This window comes from Passer montanus, unplaced genomic scaffold (assembly GCF_014805655.1).
Source record: "Passer montanus isolate IOZ18808 unplaced genomic scaffold, ASM1480565v1 scaffold322, whole genome shotgun sequence".
NCBI lineage: Eukaryota > Metazoa > Chordata > Aves > Passeriformes > Passeridae > Passer > Passer montanus.
Window position 1 is genome coordinate 26138 of NW_024367953.1, and position 18823 is coordinate 44960.

Consider the following 18823-nt stretch of genomic DNA (forward strand, 5'->3'; position numbering starts at 1 on the left):
CAAATGGACACCCAATGGACACCCCAACTTTGCCCAAGGGACACCCAAAAACCACTCAAGGGACATCCAAGGAACACCCAATGAATGTTTGATCTTCATCTGACCTTCACCCAAGGAACACCCAAGGAATGCCCAAGGAACGCCCAAGGAACACCTGACCTTCACCCAAGGAACACCCAAAACCCACCCAAAATTCAACCAAGGACCACTCAAAGAATTCCTGAGGTTCGCTTGACCTTCACCCAAGGAACGCCCAAGGAACACCCAAGGATCACCAGACCTTCACCCAAAACCCACACAAAAACTCCCACCCTCCACCCGTGGTCCCCAAGCTTCGGCCAGCAGGCGTGACAGGGTTGAGGTGTCCCCCTACCACCATCTCCTTATGGATGACGGGCGCGTCCTCCTGGAAGACCCCGTCCGGCTTCTGCTTGTTGAGGATGAGCCACTTGAGGGGCCCACAGATCTCGCCGTGCTCGATGTCCGTCAGCTTCCTGGCCATGGCGAACACCTTGACCACGTAGGCGGTCAGCCTGGGGACGGGGACAGCCGAGTGTCACATCCGGCCCTGTCACCTGGGCTGGGTGGTGGTGGTGGCAGCAGGTCCCTCACCAGGTGCTGGAGGGGCGGTTGATGAAGGCGGCGTAGGAGCTGTCGGGCTTGCGGAAGGCCAACTGTTGGGTGTAACCTGCGAGGAGATGGCCATTGGTCAACATGTGGGGTGGCCTGGGTGGGCTTCAGGCCACCAATGGCCTCCAACTGTTGGTCAACATGAAGGGTGGCCAGTGGTGGTCTCAGGCCACCAATGCCCTCCAATTGTTGGTCAACACAAGGGGCGGCCTCAGGCCACCAATGTCCTCCAATTGTTGGCCAACACGAGGAGTGGCCTGGGTGGGCTTCAGGCCACCAATGTCCTCCAACCGTTGGCCAACACAAGGGATGGCCAGTGGTGGCCCCAGGCCACCAACGTCCTCCAACTGTTTGTCAACATGAGGGGTGGCCGGTGGTGGGAATGGCCTCAGGCCGCCAATGTCCTCCAGCCGTTGGCCAACACGAAGAGCACCCACCCAAGCTGAGGAACCCTCAGGCTACCAACCCCCTCTGAAGCCCCTCCCAGTGCAAACCAGTAACTCTGGAAACCCCAAAGTGGCGTCACCCAACCCAGGTCACCTCCGGAGGAGCGACCTTCTGCACCATCTCGGATGATAGGGACCTTTTGTGACCCAAGAGAGGACTCTGAGCGACATTCCCACCATTTTGAGGATGTTCCCACCATTTTCAGGACACTCCCACCACTTTTGAGGATATTCCCAAAATTTTGAGGACGTTCCCACCATTTTGGTGCCATTCCCACCATTTTGAGAACACTCCCACCACTTTTGGGGCCATTCCCACCATTTTGAGGACATTCCCACCATTTTGGTGCCATTCCCACCACTTTTGGTACTGTTCCCACCACTTTTGGGGCCATTCCCACCATTTTGAGAACACTCCCACCACTTTTGGGGCCATTCCCACCATTTTGAGGACATTCCCACCATTTTGGTGCCATTCCCACCATTTTGAGAACACTCCCACCACTTTTGGGGCCGTTCCCACCATTTTGAGAACATTCCCACCACATTTGGTGCCGTTCCCACCATTTTGAGGACATTCCCACCACTTTTGTTGCCATTCCCACAATTTGTGCCCGTTCCCACCACTTTCGGTGCCGTTCCCACCTTTCTTGATCAGCTCGATGGCCCCCGCCCGGCGGTCGATGCCGAAGTTCTCCCACTGCGCGGTGTTGTCCAGGTAGTGGACGGCGATGACCGTGGGCGTCATGGCGATCATGTTCTGCTCCCCACAGCCCGACGGCGTCACGATCAGGTGCTTCAGCTTGGCCCCATCGATGGCCTTCTCCACGATGATGGACACGGGGTTGCCTGGGCCAGGAGAGGACGTGTCACGCTCAGGATGTCCCACCTGTCCCCTCCCTCCAGGTTGTCCCCCGGTGTCCTCTCCTTGGTGCTCACCCTGGATGCTGACTTTGGTCTCCGACTCGGTGTTGGGGACGATGTCCGAGAGGTCCGCGGCCTTCACCCGCTCCTCCTGCACCCCGTCTGTGGGGTGGGGTGGACATGGGTGACCCCGAATGCTCCCCGTGTCTCACCTCCATGAGGTGACCCAGCCCTACCCCACATCAGGGTGTCCCTTGTCCCCCCCGACCACACCAGGATGTCCCTTGTCCCTTGAGATGTCTCGGTTTCATGATGGGATGTCCCTTGTCCTCAAAGTTGTCCCAAAGCTGATCTTGGAGGTGCCTCCTTGATCCCCAAAGATGTCCCAAAGCCACCATGGCTCCTGGTCCCCAAAGATGTCCCAAAGCACTGTGGGAGTTCTCTGGCCGCAGGGGATGTCCCAAAGCCACCGTGGGAGCTCCCTGGTCCCCAGAGATGTCCCAAAGCCACCGTGGGAGCTCTCTGGTCAGCAGAGATGTCCCAAAGCCACCATGAGATATTTCTGGTCTCCAGAGATGTCCTAAATCTGCAGTGGGGCCTCCTTGATCCCCAAAGATGTCCCAAAGCCACCATGGGACCTCCCTGGTCCCCAAAGGTGTCACAAATTGACAATAGGACCTCCCTAGTCCCCAGTGATGTCCCAAACTTTTAGCGGGACCTCCTTGATTCCCAAAGATGTCCCAAAGCCACCATGGGATATTTCTGGTCCCCAAACTACTCCCCAGAGATGTCCCAAAGCCACCTCCCTGGTCCCCAAAGATGTCCCAAAGCACCGTGGAACCTCCCTGGTCCCCAGAGATGTCCCAAATTGACAGTAGGACCTCTCTGGTCCCCAAAGATGTCCCAAAGCCACCGTGGGAGCTCCCTGGTCCCCAGAGGTGTCACTCACTGACTCCCTTGTTCTGCGGGTCCAGCTCGACGATCTTCACCGTCTTCTCCAGCCGCATCCCCTCGGGCTGTCCAGGGCAGAGTCCAGCACTGAAGGTGGGGTTGGGTCTGGGGTCCTCCCCTTCCCAACCCCTCTGCACCACTGGGAGAGGCCTCCCAGTATAAACCAGTACCCCCAGTGACACATGGGGACAGCCCCAGGAGGCCACCCCGGGTCACACAGGTCGCTGAGGTCCTGGAGACCCTGAGGTCACTTCTGTGTCTTGGTCAAATTCATTGTGTGGCCACCATGGTCAGCCTGACCTTGGTGACCCCATCCAGATCATCAATGCAGATATTGATTGAAAATACCAAATCAATAAGGGCATCAAGTTTCATGGTCAGCCTGATCCCTCCTGATAATCATTGAAGATATTGATTGAAAATATCAAATCAATATGGGTATCAGAGCAAGTGGTCAGCCTGATACCATCCAGATCATCAATGAAATATTGATTAAAAATACCAAATCAATAAGGGCATCAAGTCCCATGGTCAGCCTGATCCCTCCTGATAATCAAGGAAGATATTGATTGAAAATATCAAATCAATACTAGTATCAAATCCCGTGATTAGTCTGATCCCATCCAGATCATCAATGAAGATATTGATTAGTAATATCAAATCAATAAGGGCATCAAGTTTCATGGTCAGCCTGATCCCTCCTGATAATCAAGGAAGATATTGATTGAAAATATCAAATCAATATGGGTATCAGAGCAAGTGGTCAGCCTGATACCATCCAGATCATCAATGAAATATTGATTAAAAATACCAAATCAATAAGGGCATCAAGTCCCATGGTCAGCCTGACCTTGCTGATCCCATTGAGATCATCAATGAAGATATTGATCAAAAATATCAAATCAATATGGGTATCAGATCAAGTGGTCAGCCTGATCCCATTGAGATCATCAATGAAGATATTGATTGAAAATATCAAATCAATAAGGGTATCAAATCCTGTGATCAGTCTGATCCCATCCAGATCATCAATGAAGATATTGATCAAAAATATCAAATCAATAAGGGCATCAAGTCCCATGGTCAGCCTGACCTTGGTGATCCCATTGAGATCATCAATGAAGATATTGATCAAAAATATCAAATCAATATGGGTATCAGATCAAGTGGTCAGCCTGATCCCATTGAGATCATCAATGAAGATATTGATCAAAAATATCAAATCAATAAGGGCATCAAGTCCCATGGTCAGCCTGATCCCTCCTGATAATCATTGAAGATATTGATTGAAAATATCAAATCAATAAGGGTATCAAATCCTGTGATCAGTCTGATCCCATCCAGATCATCAATGAAGATATTGATTGAAAATATCAAATCAATAAGGGTATTGAGTCCCATGGTCAGCCTGACCTTGGTGACCCCATTGAGATCATCAATGAAGATATTGATCAAAAATATCAAATCAATAAGGGCACCAAGTCCCATAGTCAGCCTGATCCCACCTGATAATCAGTAAAGATATTGATTGAAAATATCAAATCAATATTAGTATCAAATCCCGTGATTAGTCTGATCCCATCCAGATCATCAATGAAGATATTGATTAGTAATATCAAATCAATAAGGGCATCAAGTTTCATGCTCAGCCTGACCTTGGTGACCCCATTGAGATCATCAATGAAAATATTGATTAAAAATACCAGATCAATAACCGTATCAAACCAACCTGGCCGCACACTGACCCCTTGTGGCCACCACGTGTCACCGGCCATGCCACCACCCACCTCCGCCCTCTGCTGTGGTGGCCCTGGGCCACCCGTGGTGGCCACCCAGCCACCAAAGAACAACGCACGGGTGCCACCACGCTGGGGACATCTCACCAACGGAGGTGCCACCACCGCGGCCACCGGTGGCCACTCACCACAACTCGGAGCTTCTTCTTGACCCCGTCGCCCACGTACTGGTTGCGGACGGCCGCCTTGACCTCGATGTCCAGCAGGCCGAGCTTGAGGGGGACGATGACGAAGGACACGGTGCGCGAGGACTCGGCCTTCATCCTCAGCACCTGCTGGAAGCGCCGCTTGGCCGTGGAGGGGCTGCACAGGTCGGGGTTGTAGACCAGCTCCACGCGCACCTGGACGGTGACAGGGGGGTCACGCCTGAGGTCCGGAGAGAGGGCGACGGCGTCCCCAAAAAACGTCCCCAACTGACCGTGATGTCGTGCAGCCAGTAGTTGTAGAGGATGGCGCGGATCTCCACCTGCTCGTTCCTCACCACCGAGTAGGGCAGGCGGAGGTCGATGAAGAACTCCTTCATCACCGTGATCTCGTAGGGGTCGGCCACGCACAGCCCTGGGGTGGGGGACATGAGGGGGGTTGGGGGACGCCTCGTGCTGCCAAGGAGCCCCGAGGTCTTCAGAGGTCCCTGGAAGTCCAGGGAGTCGTCAAAAGGTTTAGGGGGTCCGTCAAAACCCACAGAATCCTCACAAGGTTTAGGGGATCCATCAAAACTCATGTTCTTCCCAAAGTTTAGGAGATCCATCAAGAACTGCGGGATCTTCTCAAGGTTTAGGGGATCCGTCAAAACCCACAGAATCCTCACAAGGTTTAGGGGATCCATCAAGACCCACAGAGTCTTCCCAAGGTTTAGGAGATACAACAAAACCCATGTTCTTCCCAAAGTTTGGGAGATGTATCCACACCCACAGAGTCCTCACAAGGTTTAGGGGATCCATCAAAACTCATGTTCTTCCCAAGGCTTGGGAGATCCATCAAGACCCACAGAATCCTCACAAGGTTTAGGGGATCCATCAAAACTCATGTTCTTCCCAAGGTTTAGGAGATCTATTAAGACCCACAGAATCTTCACAAGGTTTAGGGGATCCATCAAGACTCACAGAGTCTTCCCAAGGTTTAGGAGATCCATCAAGAACTGTGGGATCCTCTCAAGGTTTAGGGGATCCATCAAAACCCACAGAGTCTTTCCAAGGTTTAGGAGACCCCTTGAATCCCAAAGTTTAGAAGATCCCTCAAGTTCCAGAGAGATCCCTCAAATCCCAAGGATGGCCACCAAGCTTTGGGGCATCTCCCCCTCAGATTCTGGAGATTCCTCAAACCCCAGTAAACCCCTCCGGCCTTAGGAGACCCTTCAGCTCTCAGGGACACCCCACAAGGTTTGAGGATGCTCTGTTGGCCCCAGGAACCCCCTTGTCCTCCATGGCCCCGTACCTTTGGAGGGGGAGAGGCTGACGGCCAGCACCTCCCAGGTGGTGATGGAGTCCTTCAGGTACACGGGCAGCGTCTTGGCCGAGACCCTGGAGAGCACAGGAGTGACCAAGGGGGTCACGGCCCACCCCAGGCCAGGCTCGGGGGGTGTCACCATGGGACTTCTCTGGTCCCCAAAGATGTCCCAAACCCACAGCGGGACTTTCCTGGTCCCCAGAGGTGTCCCAAACCCACAGATGGACTTCCTTTGTCCCCAAAGATGTCCCAGACCCCCCAAGCAGGACCAGGAGCTTGGAGATGACCCCTGAGTGGACCAAGAACTCCTGAGTGGACCAGGAGTTGCGCAGTGACCTTTGTCTGGATTTGGGGTGACCATAACTGATCTCCAGACATGTCCAAGCTGGATGGGGACAGGGTGACCATGCCCAGGCTGGCCCATGGGGTGGGAGGGTGGTGGGACAGGAGGTCCAGGCTCACCCCAGCTCGTTGGGTGGCTCCGTCAGCTGCTCCACCTGCCACAGCCAGCTCTCGGGGAAGAGGCTCCGCGAGACGATGTCCGAGTCCTCCAAGAACGGATCGTCGTCCTCATGGCCTGGGGATGGTGGCATCGGCCCTCTCGAACGTGGCCTCAGGGCTGAGACCCCTGAGCGGAGCCGGTATCACACCAGCGCCACCCAGTGTCACCCCAGTGTCACCCCAGTGCCACCCCAGTGCCACCGCTTGTCTTGCCCAAGGTCACCCAACTGCCACCCAAGTGTTGCCCGATGAGTTGTCCAAGGATTGCATAAGGAATGCCCCAGAGCCGTTTGATTTTCATGCAAGGAATGCCCAAAACCCACCCAAGACCCTCCCAACCTTCACCCAAGGAACACCTAAGGAGCACCCAAGGAACACCCAAGGTTCACCTGACCTTCCTCCAAGGAAAGTCAAGGAACGCCCAAGGAACACCCAAAGAAGACCCAAAGAACATCCAAGGTTCACCTGATCTACACCAAGGAACACCCAAGGAACATCCAACCTTCACCCAAGCTTTACTCAAGCTCACCTTCACCTGAGGTCCACCAAGGAACACCCAAAACCCACCCAAGACCCTCCCAACCTTCACCCAAGGAACACCTGAGGAACAGCCAAGGAATGCCTGAGGGTCACCTGACCTTCCACCAAAGAAAGTCCAAGGAATACCCAAGGAATGCCCAAGGAACATCCAAAGAACACCCAAACAACACCCAAGGTTCACCTGACCTTCACCAAGGAACACCCAAGGAATACTCAAGGAACACCCAAGCAACATTTAAGGAACACCCAAGGAACACCTAAGGTTCACCCGACCTTCACTAAGGAACACCTAAGGAACACCCAAAGAACACCCAAGGAACACCTAAGGTTCACCCGACCTTCCTCCAAGGAACACCCAAAGAACACCCAAAGAACACCCAAGGAACGCCCAAGGTTTGCCTGATCTACACCAAGGAACACCCAAGGAACATCCAGCCTTCACTCAAGCTTTACTCAAGCTCACCTTCACCTGAGGTCCACCAAGGAACACCCAAAACCCACCCAAGACCCTCCTAACCTTCACCCAAGGAACACCTGAGGAACAGCCAAGGAATGCCTGAGGGTCACCTGACCTTCCACCAAAGAAAGTCCAAGGAATACCCAAGGAATGCCCAAGGAACATCCAAAGAACACCCAAACAACACCCAAGGTTCACCTGACCTTCACCAAGGAACACCCAAGGAATACTCAAGGAACACCCAAGCAACATTTAAGGAACACCCAAGGAACACCTAAGGTTCACCCGACCTTCACCAAGGAACACCCAAAGAACACCCAAGGAATGCCCAAGGTTTGCCTGACCTTCACCAAGGAACACCCAAGGAGCATCCAACCTTCACCCAAGCTTTGCTCAAGCTCACCTTCACCTGAGGTCCACCAAGGAACACCCAAACCCCACCCAAGACGCTCCACCAAAGCTCCACCCGAGGTTCCTCCAACCTCCCCCGACCTTCTCCCACCCTCCATGACCCCACACTTGCTTCTGGCTAGCCCGGTGCTGGGTGAGCGGTTCTGCTGGTCCCGCTTGGCCTTGATGTATCTGCAGCAGTCGAGGAAGGCGCGGACGCAGGACTCGCCCTCCTGGATGTACTCGGTCCTCTGCTCGCAGCTGTGTCCCATGGGGTTGTCCTTCATCCCGTCCTCGCAGCACTTCCTCTCCAGCTTGTCCGTGTACTCGGCCGCTGGTGGGCACCAGGACAGGGCTGGGACAAGCCCTGGTGGCTCTCGGGAATGGGGACCCCAGGGGTGTGGGACACTCTGGTGGCTCTTGGGAGTGGGGACATCGGGGGTGTGGGACACTCTGGTGGCTCTCAGGGATGGGGACATTTGGGACGTGGGACATAGGGAGTGTGGGACATTGTGGTGACTCTCAAGAACATGGGACACTGGTGGCTCTCAGGGACATGGGACACTCTGGTGTCTCTTGGGAATGGGGACATAGGGGGTGTGGGACACTCTGGTGGCTCTTGGGAGTGGGGACATCGGGGGTGTGGGACATTCTGGTGGCTCTTTGGGACATGGGGACCTCAGGGATGTGGGACACTCTGGTGGCTCTTGGGAATGGGGACATAGAGGGTGTGGGACACTCTGGTGGCTCTCAGGGATGTGGGACATTAGGGACGTGGGACACACTGGTGGCTCTTGGGAATGGGACTCTTGGGAATGTGGAACATCCTGGTGGCTCTCAGGAATGGGGACATTAGGAATATGGGACATTCCGGTGGCTCTGGAATGGGCCTCTTGGGGGTGTGGGACATTCTGGTGGCTCTCAAGAACATGGGACACTGGTGGCTCTCAGGGATGTGGGACACAGGTGTTGACTGGGACATGGGACACTCTGGTGGCTCTCAGGAATGGGGACATTAGGGATATGGGACATTCCGGTGGCTCTGGAATGGGACTCTTGGGGGTGTGGGACATTCTGGTGGCTCTCAAGAACATGGGACACTGGTGGCTCTCAGGGATGTGGGACACAGGTGTTGACTGGGACATGGGACACTCTGGTGGCTCTCAGGGACATGGGACACTGGTGGCCCTCTGGGACATGGGACAGTCTGGTCATCTTTGGGACACGGAACACTCTGGTGGCCCTCAGGGACGTGGGACAATTTAGCAGCCTCAAGAACAAGGAACACCCAGGTGACCTCAGGACAAGGGACACCTTGGTGACCCCAGGGACAAGGGACACCCAGGTGACCTCGAGGACAAGGGACACCCTGGTGACCCCAGGGGACAAAGAACACCCCAGTGCCACCTACCCTTGCTGCCCTTGTACTCAGCGAGTGCCAGCGAGCGGCGCTTGCGTTTGGCAGGCTGGGGACACTGCACCTCTGGGGACAGAGGGGACATCGGTCAGGACCCCAAAGTGTCCCACGTGTCACATCTCAAAGTTCAGGGTCACCTCCCCCATCCCTGAGGTGTCACCTCTCCCATCCCTGAAATGTCACATCCCTGAGGTGTCACCTCCCCCGTCCCTGAGGTGTCACTTCTCCCATCCCTGAAATGTCATATCCCTGAGGTGTCACCATCCCCATCTCCCTAAATGTCAACGCTCCCATTCTTGACGTGTCACATCCCTGGTCCCTGAGGTGGCACATGCTTGAAGTGCCACTTCCACCATCCCTGAGATGTCACCTCCCCCATCCCCAAGGTGTCACCTCCCCCATCCCTGAGGTCCCTCATGCTTGAAATGTCACCTCCACCATCCCTGAGATGTCACCTCTCCCATCCCCGAGGTGTCACCTCCACCATCCCTGAGATGCCACCTCTCCTATCCTCAAGGTGTCACCTCCACCATCCCTGACATGTCACCTCCCCCATCCCCAAGGTGCCACCTCCACCATCCCCGAGATGTCACCTCCACCATACCTGAAATGTCACCCCCACCATCTGAGATGTCACCTCCCCCATCCCCGAGGTGCCACCTCCTCCACCATCTCCTGTCACCCGCCCCATCCCCAAAGTGCCACCTCCCTGAGGTGCCACCTCCCAGAGGTGCCACCCCCTGTCCCCGAGATGCCACCCCAGCTGTCCCACCTGACCGCTGGGGCGTGGTGACCTTGACGCTGGTGGTCAGGCTCAGGCCAGCGTCCGCGAAGACCCCGACGTTGTCCCTGCCGCTGCCCGGCGTGCAGCCGATGTCACTTTTCTCCACCGTGTCCCAAACCTGCGCCCGCAGGGGACAGCTGTGACGGCCACTGCCACCACCCAGGGACAGCAGGACAGCTGTGACAGCCACATCCAAGGATGGTGGGGACAGCTGTGACGGCCACCGCCACCATCCAGGGACAATGGGGACAGTCATGATGGCCACCATCCAGGGACAGCAGGACAGCTGTGACAGCCACATCCAAGGATGGTGGGGACAGCTGTGGTGGCCACCACCAACACCCAGGGATGACAGGACAGCTGTGACAGCCACTGTTACCATCCAAGGACAGTGGGGACATCTGTGATGGCCACTGCCACCACCCAGGGACAGCAGGACAGCTGTGACTGCCACTGCCACCATCCATGGACAGTGGAGACAGTTGTGACAGCCACCGCCACCATCCAGGGATGATGGGGACAGTTGTGATGGCCACCACCAGGGGACAGCAAGGACAGGGACAGCCATGATGGCCACCACCAGGGGACAGCAGGGACAGGGCCAACCGTGCACTGTTCCCATCCAAGGACAGTGGGGACATCTGTGATGGCCACTGCCACCACCCAGGGACAGCAGGACAGCTGTGACAGCCACATCCAAGGATGGTGGGGACAGCTGTGACGGCCACCGCCACCATCCAGGGACAATGGGGACAGTCATGATGGCCACCATCCAGGGACAGCAGGACAGCTGTGACAGCCACATCCAAGGATGGTGGGGACAGCTGTGGTGGCCACCACCAACACCCAGGGATGACAGGACAGCTGTGACAGCCACTGCCACCATCCATGGACAGTGGGGACAGTTGTGACAGCCACCGCCACCATCCAAGGACAGTGGGGACAGCTGTGACTGCCACTGCCACCACCCAGGGACAGCAGGACAGCTGTGACTGCCACTGCCACCATCCATGGACAGTGGAGACAGTTGTGACAGCCACCGCCACCATCCAGGGATGATGGGGACAGTTGTGATGGCCACCACCAGGGGACAGCAAGGACAGGGACAGCCATGATGGCCACCACCAGGGGACAGCAGGGACAGGGCCAACCGTGATGGCCACCACCAGGAGATGATGGGGACATGGACAACTGTGATGGCCAGCACCCAAGAATGCTGGAGATGGCCACGACCATTCCTTGGGGACATCGAGGACAGGGCCACCCACCCCGGTCTGGGTGAGCTTGTTCTTCTTGCTGAGGACGAAGACGCCCTTGTCCACGGCCACCAGCCCCACGTGGGCCTTGTGGTCGCCCTCGATGCGCAGCCTCATCGGCGTCCCCGGCTCGTGGACACGGTTGTCACCTTCCGTCGCCCCCTTCACCACCAGCTGCCGCAGACACAGGAGGTGACGTCACCAGGATGTCCCCAAAAGACACTTTTGTCCCTCCCCACCACGGGAGAAGCCAAATTTGGACCTCCAGGGGCAGTTGGTGGCCATGGGCTTCATGTCTGGGCCATCACTGGACCACCAGGGCCACCAGGGCCACCTGGGCCACCTGGGTCACCTGGGTCACCCGGGAGATGTCCAAACTCCTCATGGAGTGTCCAAAACCACACAAGAGACACCAAATCCCCACCAGGGGCCACTCAGGTCCCTCAATGTCCCCCCCAAACCCTTCCAGATCTCTCAAGGACCTCCAGGTCCTTCGATGTCCCCCCCAAGCCCTTCAAGTGCCCCCAAGTCCCTCAAGGGCCCCCCCAGGCTCATCCAAATGTCCTCCAGGTCCCTCAAGGTCCCCTCAAGCCCTTCCAAAGTTCCCCAAGGATCTCAAGGTCCCCCAAACCCTTCCAAAGGTTCCCAGATCCCTCAAGGACCCCAGAAATCCCTCAAGGACCCCAAAAGCTCATCCAAATGTTCTCCGGGTCCCTCAAGGGCCCCCCAAGACCCCCAAGGGCCTCCCAGGTCCCTCAAGGACCCCCAAGGACCTCCCAGGTCCCTCAAGGGTACCCCCAAGCCCCTCATGGACCTCCCAAACCCCTCAAGGGTGCCCCAAGACCCTCAAAAGCCCCCAGGTCACTCAAGGCCACCCAAGTCCCTCATGGACCTCCAAGGTCCCTCAAGGGTCCCCCAAGTCCCTCAAAAGCCCCCTCAATGCCACCCAAATCCCTCAAGGACCTCCCAGGTCCCTCAAAGCCACCCAAGTCCCTCAAGGACCTCTCAGGTCTCTAAAGAAGCTCCCAAACCCCTCAAAAGCCCCCAGGTCACTCAAGGCCACCCAAGTCCCTCAAGGACCTCCCAGGTCCCTCAAGAAGCTCCCAAACCCCTCAAAAGCCCCCAGGTCACTCAAGGGTACCCCAAGCCCCCCATGGACCTCCCAAACCCCTCAAGGGTTCCCCAAGACCCTCAAAAGCCCCCAGGTCACTCAAGGCCACCCAAGTCCCTCAAGGACCTCCCAAACCATTCAAGAACATCCCAGGTCCCTCAAGGACCCCCCAAAAACCTCCAAGGCCTCCCAGACCCCTCAAAGGCCACCTCAAAGACCACCCCAGCCACCACCAAGGCCCATCCAATGTCTCCACGACCCCTTTGACCCCCCTGGGGCCGCCGGGGCACACTCACAGTGCCCATGCAGGTGTCCTTGACGTCCACCCAGACGGAGTCGGCCACGATCTCGCCGGGCAGGACGTAGTAGTAGGCCACGATGCGGAAGGACGGGATGAGCTCTGGCGTCACCGGCAGGGTCATGGTCACCAGGCTCTGGCCGGCCTCGTGCCGCTGCCGGCCGGCTCGGAGGATGCGTCCCTTGGTCATGATCTGCCAGAAACCCAACCTTGGTGGCCACCTGGACGCCCAGGTGGCCAAGCTGGAGGACAATGGGTCGACCGCGGGTACCCACCAGGTAGGTGAAGAACGGGACGGAGTTGCGGACGTTGTTGTTGGTGGTCTTGAGGTGGAAGTTCACGGCCAGGTTGTCCCCGGGCTGCAGCTCGGTGGCGGCCACCGCCAGGTGCAGGAAGTTGCCCGAGCCGGCCTGGCTGCGGTAGGCCTGGGCCGTCATCTGCCGCGAGGCCTGGCGCTCTGGTGGCAGCCCCGCCTGGGCCGTCCGCACCTGGGACAGGTGACACGGTGGCACTCGGTCAGCGGGGAGGGACATGGGCCTGGGCGGGGTCAGCATGGAGGGCTTGGCCACCACAGAGGTTCCATAGAGGTCTTGGCCTCCACAGAGGGCTTGGCCACCATAGAGGTTCCATAGAGGTCTTGGCCATTGTGGAGGTGTGTTGGTCATCATGGAGATTTTGGCCACCACAGAGGTCTTGGCCACCATGGAAGTCTTGACCACCATAGAGATTTTGGCCATCATGGAGGTCTTGGCCTCCACAGAGGTCTTGGCCACCATAGATGTCTTGGCCACCATGGAAGTCTTGGCCACCACAGAGGTCTTGGCCACCATAAAGGTTCCATAGAGGTCTTGGCCATCATGGAGGTGTCTTGGTCATCATGGAGGCCTTGGCCACCATGGAAGTCTTGGCCACCATGGAAGTCTTGGTGATCATGGAGGTCTTGGCCACCATAAAGGTTCCATAGAGGTCTTGGCCATCATGGAGGTGTCTTGGTCATCATGGAGGCCTTGGCCATCATGGCAGGCTTGGCCACCATAGAGGTTTTGGTTATCATGGAGGTCTTGGCCACCATAAAGGTTTTGGCCATTGTGGAGGTGTGTTGATCATCATGGAGATTTTGGCCACCATAGAGGTCTTGGCCACCATAGAGGTTTTGGCCATTGTGAAGGTGCCTTGGCCACCATAGAAGTCTTGGCCACCATAGAGATCTTGGCCACCATAAAGGTTTTGGCCGTTGTGGAGGTGTGTTGGTCATCATGGAGGCCTTGGCCACCACAGAGGTCTTGGCCATTGTGGAGGTCTTGGACACCACAGAGGTTTTGGTCATCATGGAGGCCTTGGCCACCATAAAGGTCTTGGCCATCATGGAGGTGTGTTGGTCATCATGGAGATTTTGGCCACCACAGAGGTCTTGGCCACCACAGAGGTCTTGGCCACCATAGAGGTATTGGCCATTGTGGAGGTGTCTTGGTCATCATGGAGGCCTTGGCCACCATGGAAGTCTTGGCCACCACAGAGGTTTTGGCTATCATGGAGGTCTTGGCCACCATAAAGGTTTTGGCCATTGTGGAGGTGTGTTGGTCATCATGGAGCCTTGGCTACCACAGAGGCCTTGGCCACCATAAAGGTCTTGGCCATCATGGAGGTCTTGGCCACCATAGAGATTTTGGCCATCATGGAGGCCTTGGCCACCACAGAGGTCTTGGCCACCACAGAGGTCTTGGCCATCATGGAGGTGTGTTGGTCATCATGGAGGCCTTGGCCACCATGGCAGTCTTGGCCATCACAGAGGTCTTGTCTGTCATGGTCTGTGTGCCCCTCCCTGGTGTCCTGGTCCTTGGTGACCATCTCCATGGTCAAACTGACCATCTTCTACCTTGGATGTCTTGGCCACTCAACCACTTGATCCCCCTGACCTTGGCCACCCTCAATGCCTTTTGTCTCCCTGGCTTTGACCATCCCAGTTCCTGGTCACTGGTCACCCTGGCCACATGCCACCATGGACAACTGACCACTGTGGACACCTTCATCAGCCTCTTTGACACCTGGTCATTGGTCACTCTCATGTCTTGGTCAACTCAGTTGAGTTGGCCACCATGGTCAGCCTGACCTAGGCTGTCTCCCTTGGCCAATGGTGACCAGGATAGCCCCAGTCCTTGGTCACTCTGGCCATCTCAGCCACCTCAATCCCCCGACCTTTGGTCACTCTGGACACCTTGACCACCACAGTCACCCCAACCACAGGGTGACCTTGGCCATCTTGGTTTTTGGCCAATGATGAGTGACCACAATGACCCTTGACCACCATGAGTGTCTCACGGTCACCCCAACCACAGGGTGACCTTGGCCATCTTGGTTTTTGGCCAATGATGAGTGACCACAATGACCCTTGACCACCATGAGTGTCCAGCCCATCCTGGTCTCCAGTCCTGCTGTCCTGACCCTTGGTCACCACCACCACGGGTCACTCAGGCCATCTCAGCCACCTCAGTCCCCCGACCTTTGATCACTCTGGACATCTTGTCCACCACAGTCACCTCAACCATGGGGTGACCTCAGTTTTTGGCCAATGATGAGTGACCATGATGACCCTTGACCACCACGGATGTCCAGCCCATCCTGGTCCCCAGCCCTGTTGTCCTGGCCCTTGGACATCCCAGGGGTCACTCCGGCCATCTCAGCCACCTCAACCCCTTGGTCACCTCAGCCATGGGGTGACCTCGGCCATCCTGGATTTTGGCCAATGATGAGTGACCACCATGACCCTTGACCACCACGGATGTCCAGCCCATCCTGGTCTCCAGTCCTGCTGTCCTGACCCTTGGTCACCACCACCACGGGTCACTCAGGCCATCTCAGCCACCTCAATCCCCCGACCTTTGGTCACTCTGGACATCTTGTCCACCACAGTCACCTCAACCATGGGGTGACCTCAGTTTTTGGCCAATGATGAGTGACCACCATGACCCTTGACCACCACGGATGTCCAGCCCATCCTGGTGCCCCAGTCCTGCTGTCCTGACCCTTGGACATCCCAGGGGTCACTCCGGCCATCTCAGCCACCTCAACCCCTTGGTCACCTCAGCCATGGGGTGACCTCGGCCATCCTGGATTTTGGCCAATGATGAGTGACCACCATGACCCTTGACCACCACGGATGTCCAGCCCATCCTGGTCCCCAGTCCTGCTGTCCTGACCCTTTGCCATCCCGTGGGTCACTCCGGCCATCTCGGCCACCTCAACCCGCCGGTCACTCCCCCACCCCTGGGCCACCCCGGCGGAGGTGACACCTGGTGACACTCACGGTGATGGGGACGCTGTCCTTGTTGGCCGGCATGTTGAGGACCAGCCTGGCGGTGCCATCGCGCTGCGTGGACACCTGGCCCTGGAAGCCATCGGCCTGGACGGTGACACGCGGCGCCGGGGACTGGTCGGGGTTGGTGACATAGACCTGGAGGGGACACCGGGGGACATTGCATGGGGACGTGGAGTCAGGGAAGGGCACGGGGAAGGGGTGGTGGCACTGGGAGGGGACACTGGGAAGGGGTGGTGGCACTGAGAAGGGGACACTGGGAGTGGGTGGTGGCACCAGGAAGGGGTGGTGACACTGGGAAGAGGTGGTGGCACTGGGAGGGGACACTGGGAAGGGGTGGTGGCACTGAGAAGGGGACACTGGGAGTGGGTGGTGGCACCAGGAAGGGGTGGTGACACTGGGAAGAGGTGGTGGCACTGGGAGGGGACACTGGGAAGGGGTGGTGGCACTGAGAAGGGGACACTGGGAGTGGGTGGTGGCACCAGGAAGGGGTGGTGACACTGGGAAGAGGTGGTGGCACTGGGAGGGGACACTGGGAAGAGGTGGTGGCACCAGGAAGGGGTGGTGGCACTGGGAGGGGACACTAGGAAGCGGTGGTGGCACCAGGAAGGGACACTGGGAAGGGTGGTGGCACTGGGAAGGGTGGTGGCATTGGGAGGGGACACTGGGAAGGGGTGGTGGCACTGGGAAGGGGTGGGGTGGTGGCACTGGGAGGGGACACTGGGAAGGGGTGGTGACCTGGGGAGAGGACACTGGGAAGGGGTGGTGGCACTGAGAAGGGGACACTGGGAAGGGTGGTGGCACCGGGAAGAGGTGGTGGCACTGGGAGGGGATGTTGACAGTGGAAGGGGACACTGGGAAGGGGTGGTGGCACTGAGAAGGGGACACTGGGAAGGGTGGTGGCACTGGGAAGGGTGGTGGCACTGGGAGGGGACACTGGGAAGGGTGGTGGCACCGGGAAGAGGTGGTGGCACTGGGAGGGGATGTTGACAGTGGAAGGGGACACTGGGAAGGTGTGGTGGCACTGGGATGGGGTGGTGGCACTGGGAGGGGACACTGGTAAGGGTGGTGGCACTGGGAAGGGTGGTGGCACTGGGAGGGGACACTTGGAAGGGGTGGTGGTACTGGGAAGGGGTGGTGGCATTGGAAGGGGACACTTGGAAGGGGTGGTGGCACTGGGAGGGGACACTGGCACCAGGAAGTGCCACCCCAGTGACATGGGGACAGCCCACGGTCCCCAGCCCCTCTCAGGTGACACAGGGACATCACCCAGGGACCAACTTCTCCTCCACCCCCAACCCCAGCTGTGCCCTGTCCCCATCCCAGACCAGGCCACCCCCCTGGGCCACCGCTGTCCCCAAGATGTCACCAACCGTGAGGTATGGTGGCACCAGGAAGGGGTGGTGGCATTGGAAGGGGTGGGGTGGTGGCACTGGGAAGAGGTGGTGGCACCAGGAAGAGGTGATGGCACCAGGAAGGGGTGGTGCCACCAGGAAGGAACACTGGGAAGGGGTGGTGGTACTGGGAAGAGGTGGTGGCATTGGAAGGGGACACTTGGAAGGGGTGGTGGCACTGGGAGGGGACACTGGGAAGAGGTGGTGGCACCAGGAAGGGGTGGTGGCACTGGGAGGGGACACTGGCACCAGGAAGTTCCACCCCAGTGACATGGGGACAGCCCACGGTCCCCAGCCCCTCTCAGGTGACACAGGGACATCACCCAGGGACCAACTTCTCCTCCACCCCCAACCCCAGCTGTGCCCTGTCCCCATCCCAGACCAGGCCACCCCCCTGGGCCACCGCTGTCCCCAAGATGTCACCAACCGTGAGGTCAAAGGGCATCCCCGGCTTGAAGTACTTGGGGGTGTGGGTGAAGTGGATGCTGTAGGGCGACGTCACGATTGGGATGCCACCACGCTGGGCCTCCACCATGTCACTGCCTGTGGGGACACGCGGTGACCGTGTCACCTGGTGTCCCCTCATTCTCACTGTCCCCCTGCCCCCCTCCATGTCACTGCCTGTGGGGACACGCGGTGACCGTGTCACCTGGTGTCCCCTCATTCTCACTGTCCCCCTGCCACCCTCCATGTCACTGCCTGCAGGGACACCGTGGTGGCCCTGTCACCTGGGTCCCTGTCCCTCCATCCTCACTGTCCCCCTGCCACCCTTCATGTCACTGCCTGCGGGGACACCGTGGTGTCCCTGTCACCTGGGTCCCTGTCCTTCCATCCTCACTGTCCCCCTGCCACCCTCCATGTCACTGCCTGCGGGGACACCGCGGTGGCCCTGTCACCTGGGGTCCCCCCATTCTCACTGCCCCTGTCCCCTCTGTGTCCCCCTGCCACCCTTCATGTCACTGCCTGTGGGGACACCACAGTGGCCGTGTCACCTGGGGTCCCCCCATTCTCACTGTCCCCCTGCCACCCGTCGTGTCACTGCCTGTGGGGACACCACAGTGGCCGTGTCACCTGTGGCCAGGGCTCCCTGTCCCCTGCCCAGACGGGTGGCCCCAGGTGTCCCCCCCCATCATCGCTGTCCCCAGACTCACATCGTGCTGTCCCCACTCTGTCCCCCCCATCCCCTCTGTCCCCCCCAGTCCCGTTGTCCCCTAGATTCCGCCACTGTC

The 18823-nt window shown here is 57.9% G+C and overlaps 1 protein-coding gene across 1 annotated transcript in view; it reads right to left on the reverse strand.

The window, feature by feature from the left end:
- Positions 1-18823, reverse strand: part of C3 (complement C3) — a 43752-nt gene that overhangs the window by 14780 nt on the left and 10149 nt on the right. The window contains exons 14-30 of the mRNA XM_039715320.1: positions 18022-18243; positions 16192-16338; positions 13163-13375; positions 12886-13080; positions 11491-11652; positions 10211-10340; positions 9433-9504; positions 8155-8355; positions 6596-6761; positions 6122-6207; positions 5106-5245; positions 4816-5028; positions 2890-2956; positions 2016-2102; positions 1722-1925; positions 613-688; positions 374-533 (exon numbers count right to left, since the gene is read on the reverse strand). Coding sequence (XP_039571254.1) covers positions 374-533; positions 613-688; positions 1722-1925; positions 2016-2102; positions 2890-2956; positions 4816-5028; positions 5106-5245; positions 6122-6207; positions 6596-6761; positions 8155-8355; positions 9433-9504; positions 10211-10340; positions 11491-11652; positions 12886-13080; positions 13163-13375; positions 16192-16338; positions 18022-18243 — 2541 coding nt within the window. The remainder of the gene's footprint in view (positions 1-373; positions 534-612; positions 689-1721; positions 1926-2015; positions 2103-2889; positions 2957-4815; positions 5029-5105; positions 5246-6121; positions 6208-6595; positions 6762-8154; positions 8356-9432; positions 9505-10210; positions 10341-11490; positions 11653-12885; positions 13081-13162; positions 13376-16191; positions 16339-18021; positions 18244-18823) is intronic.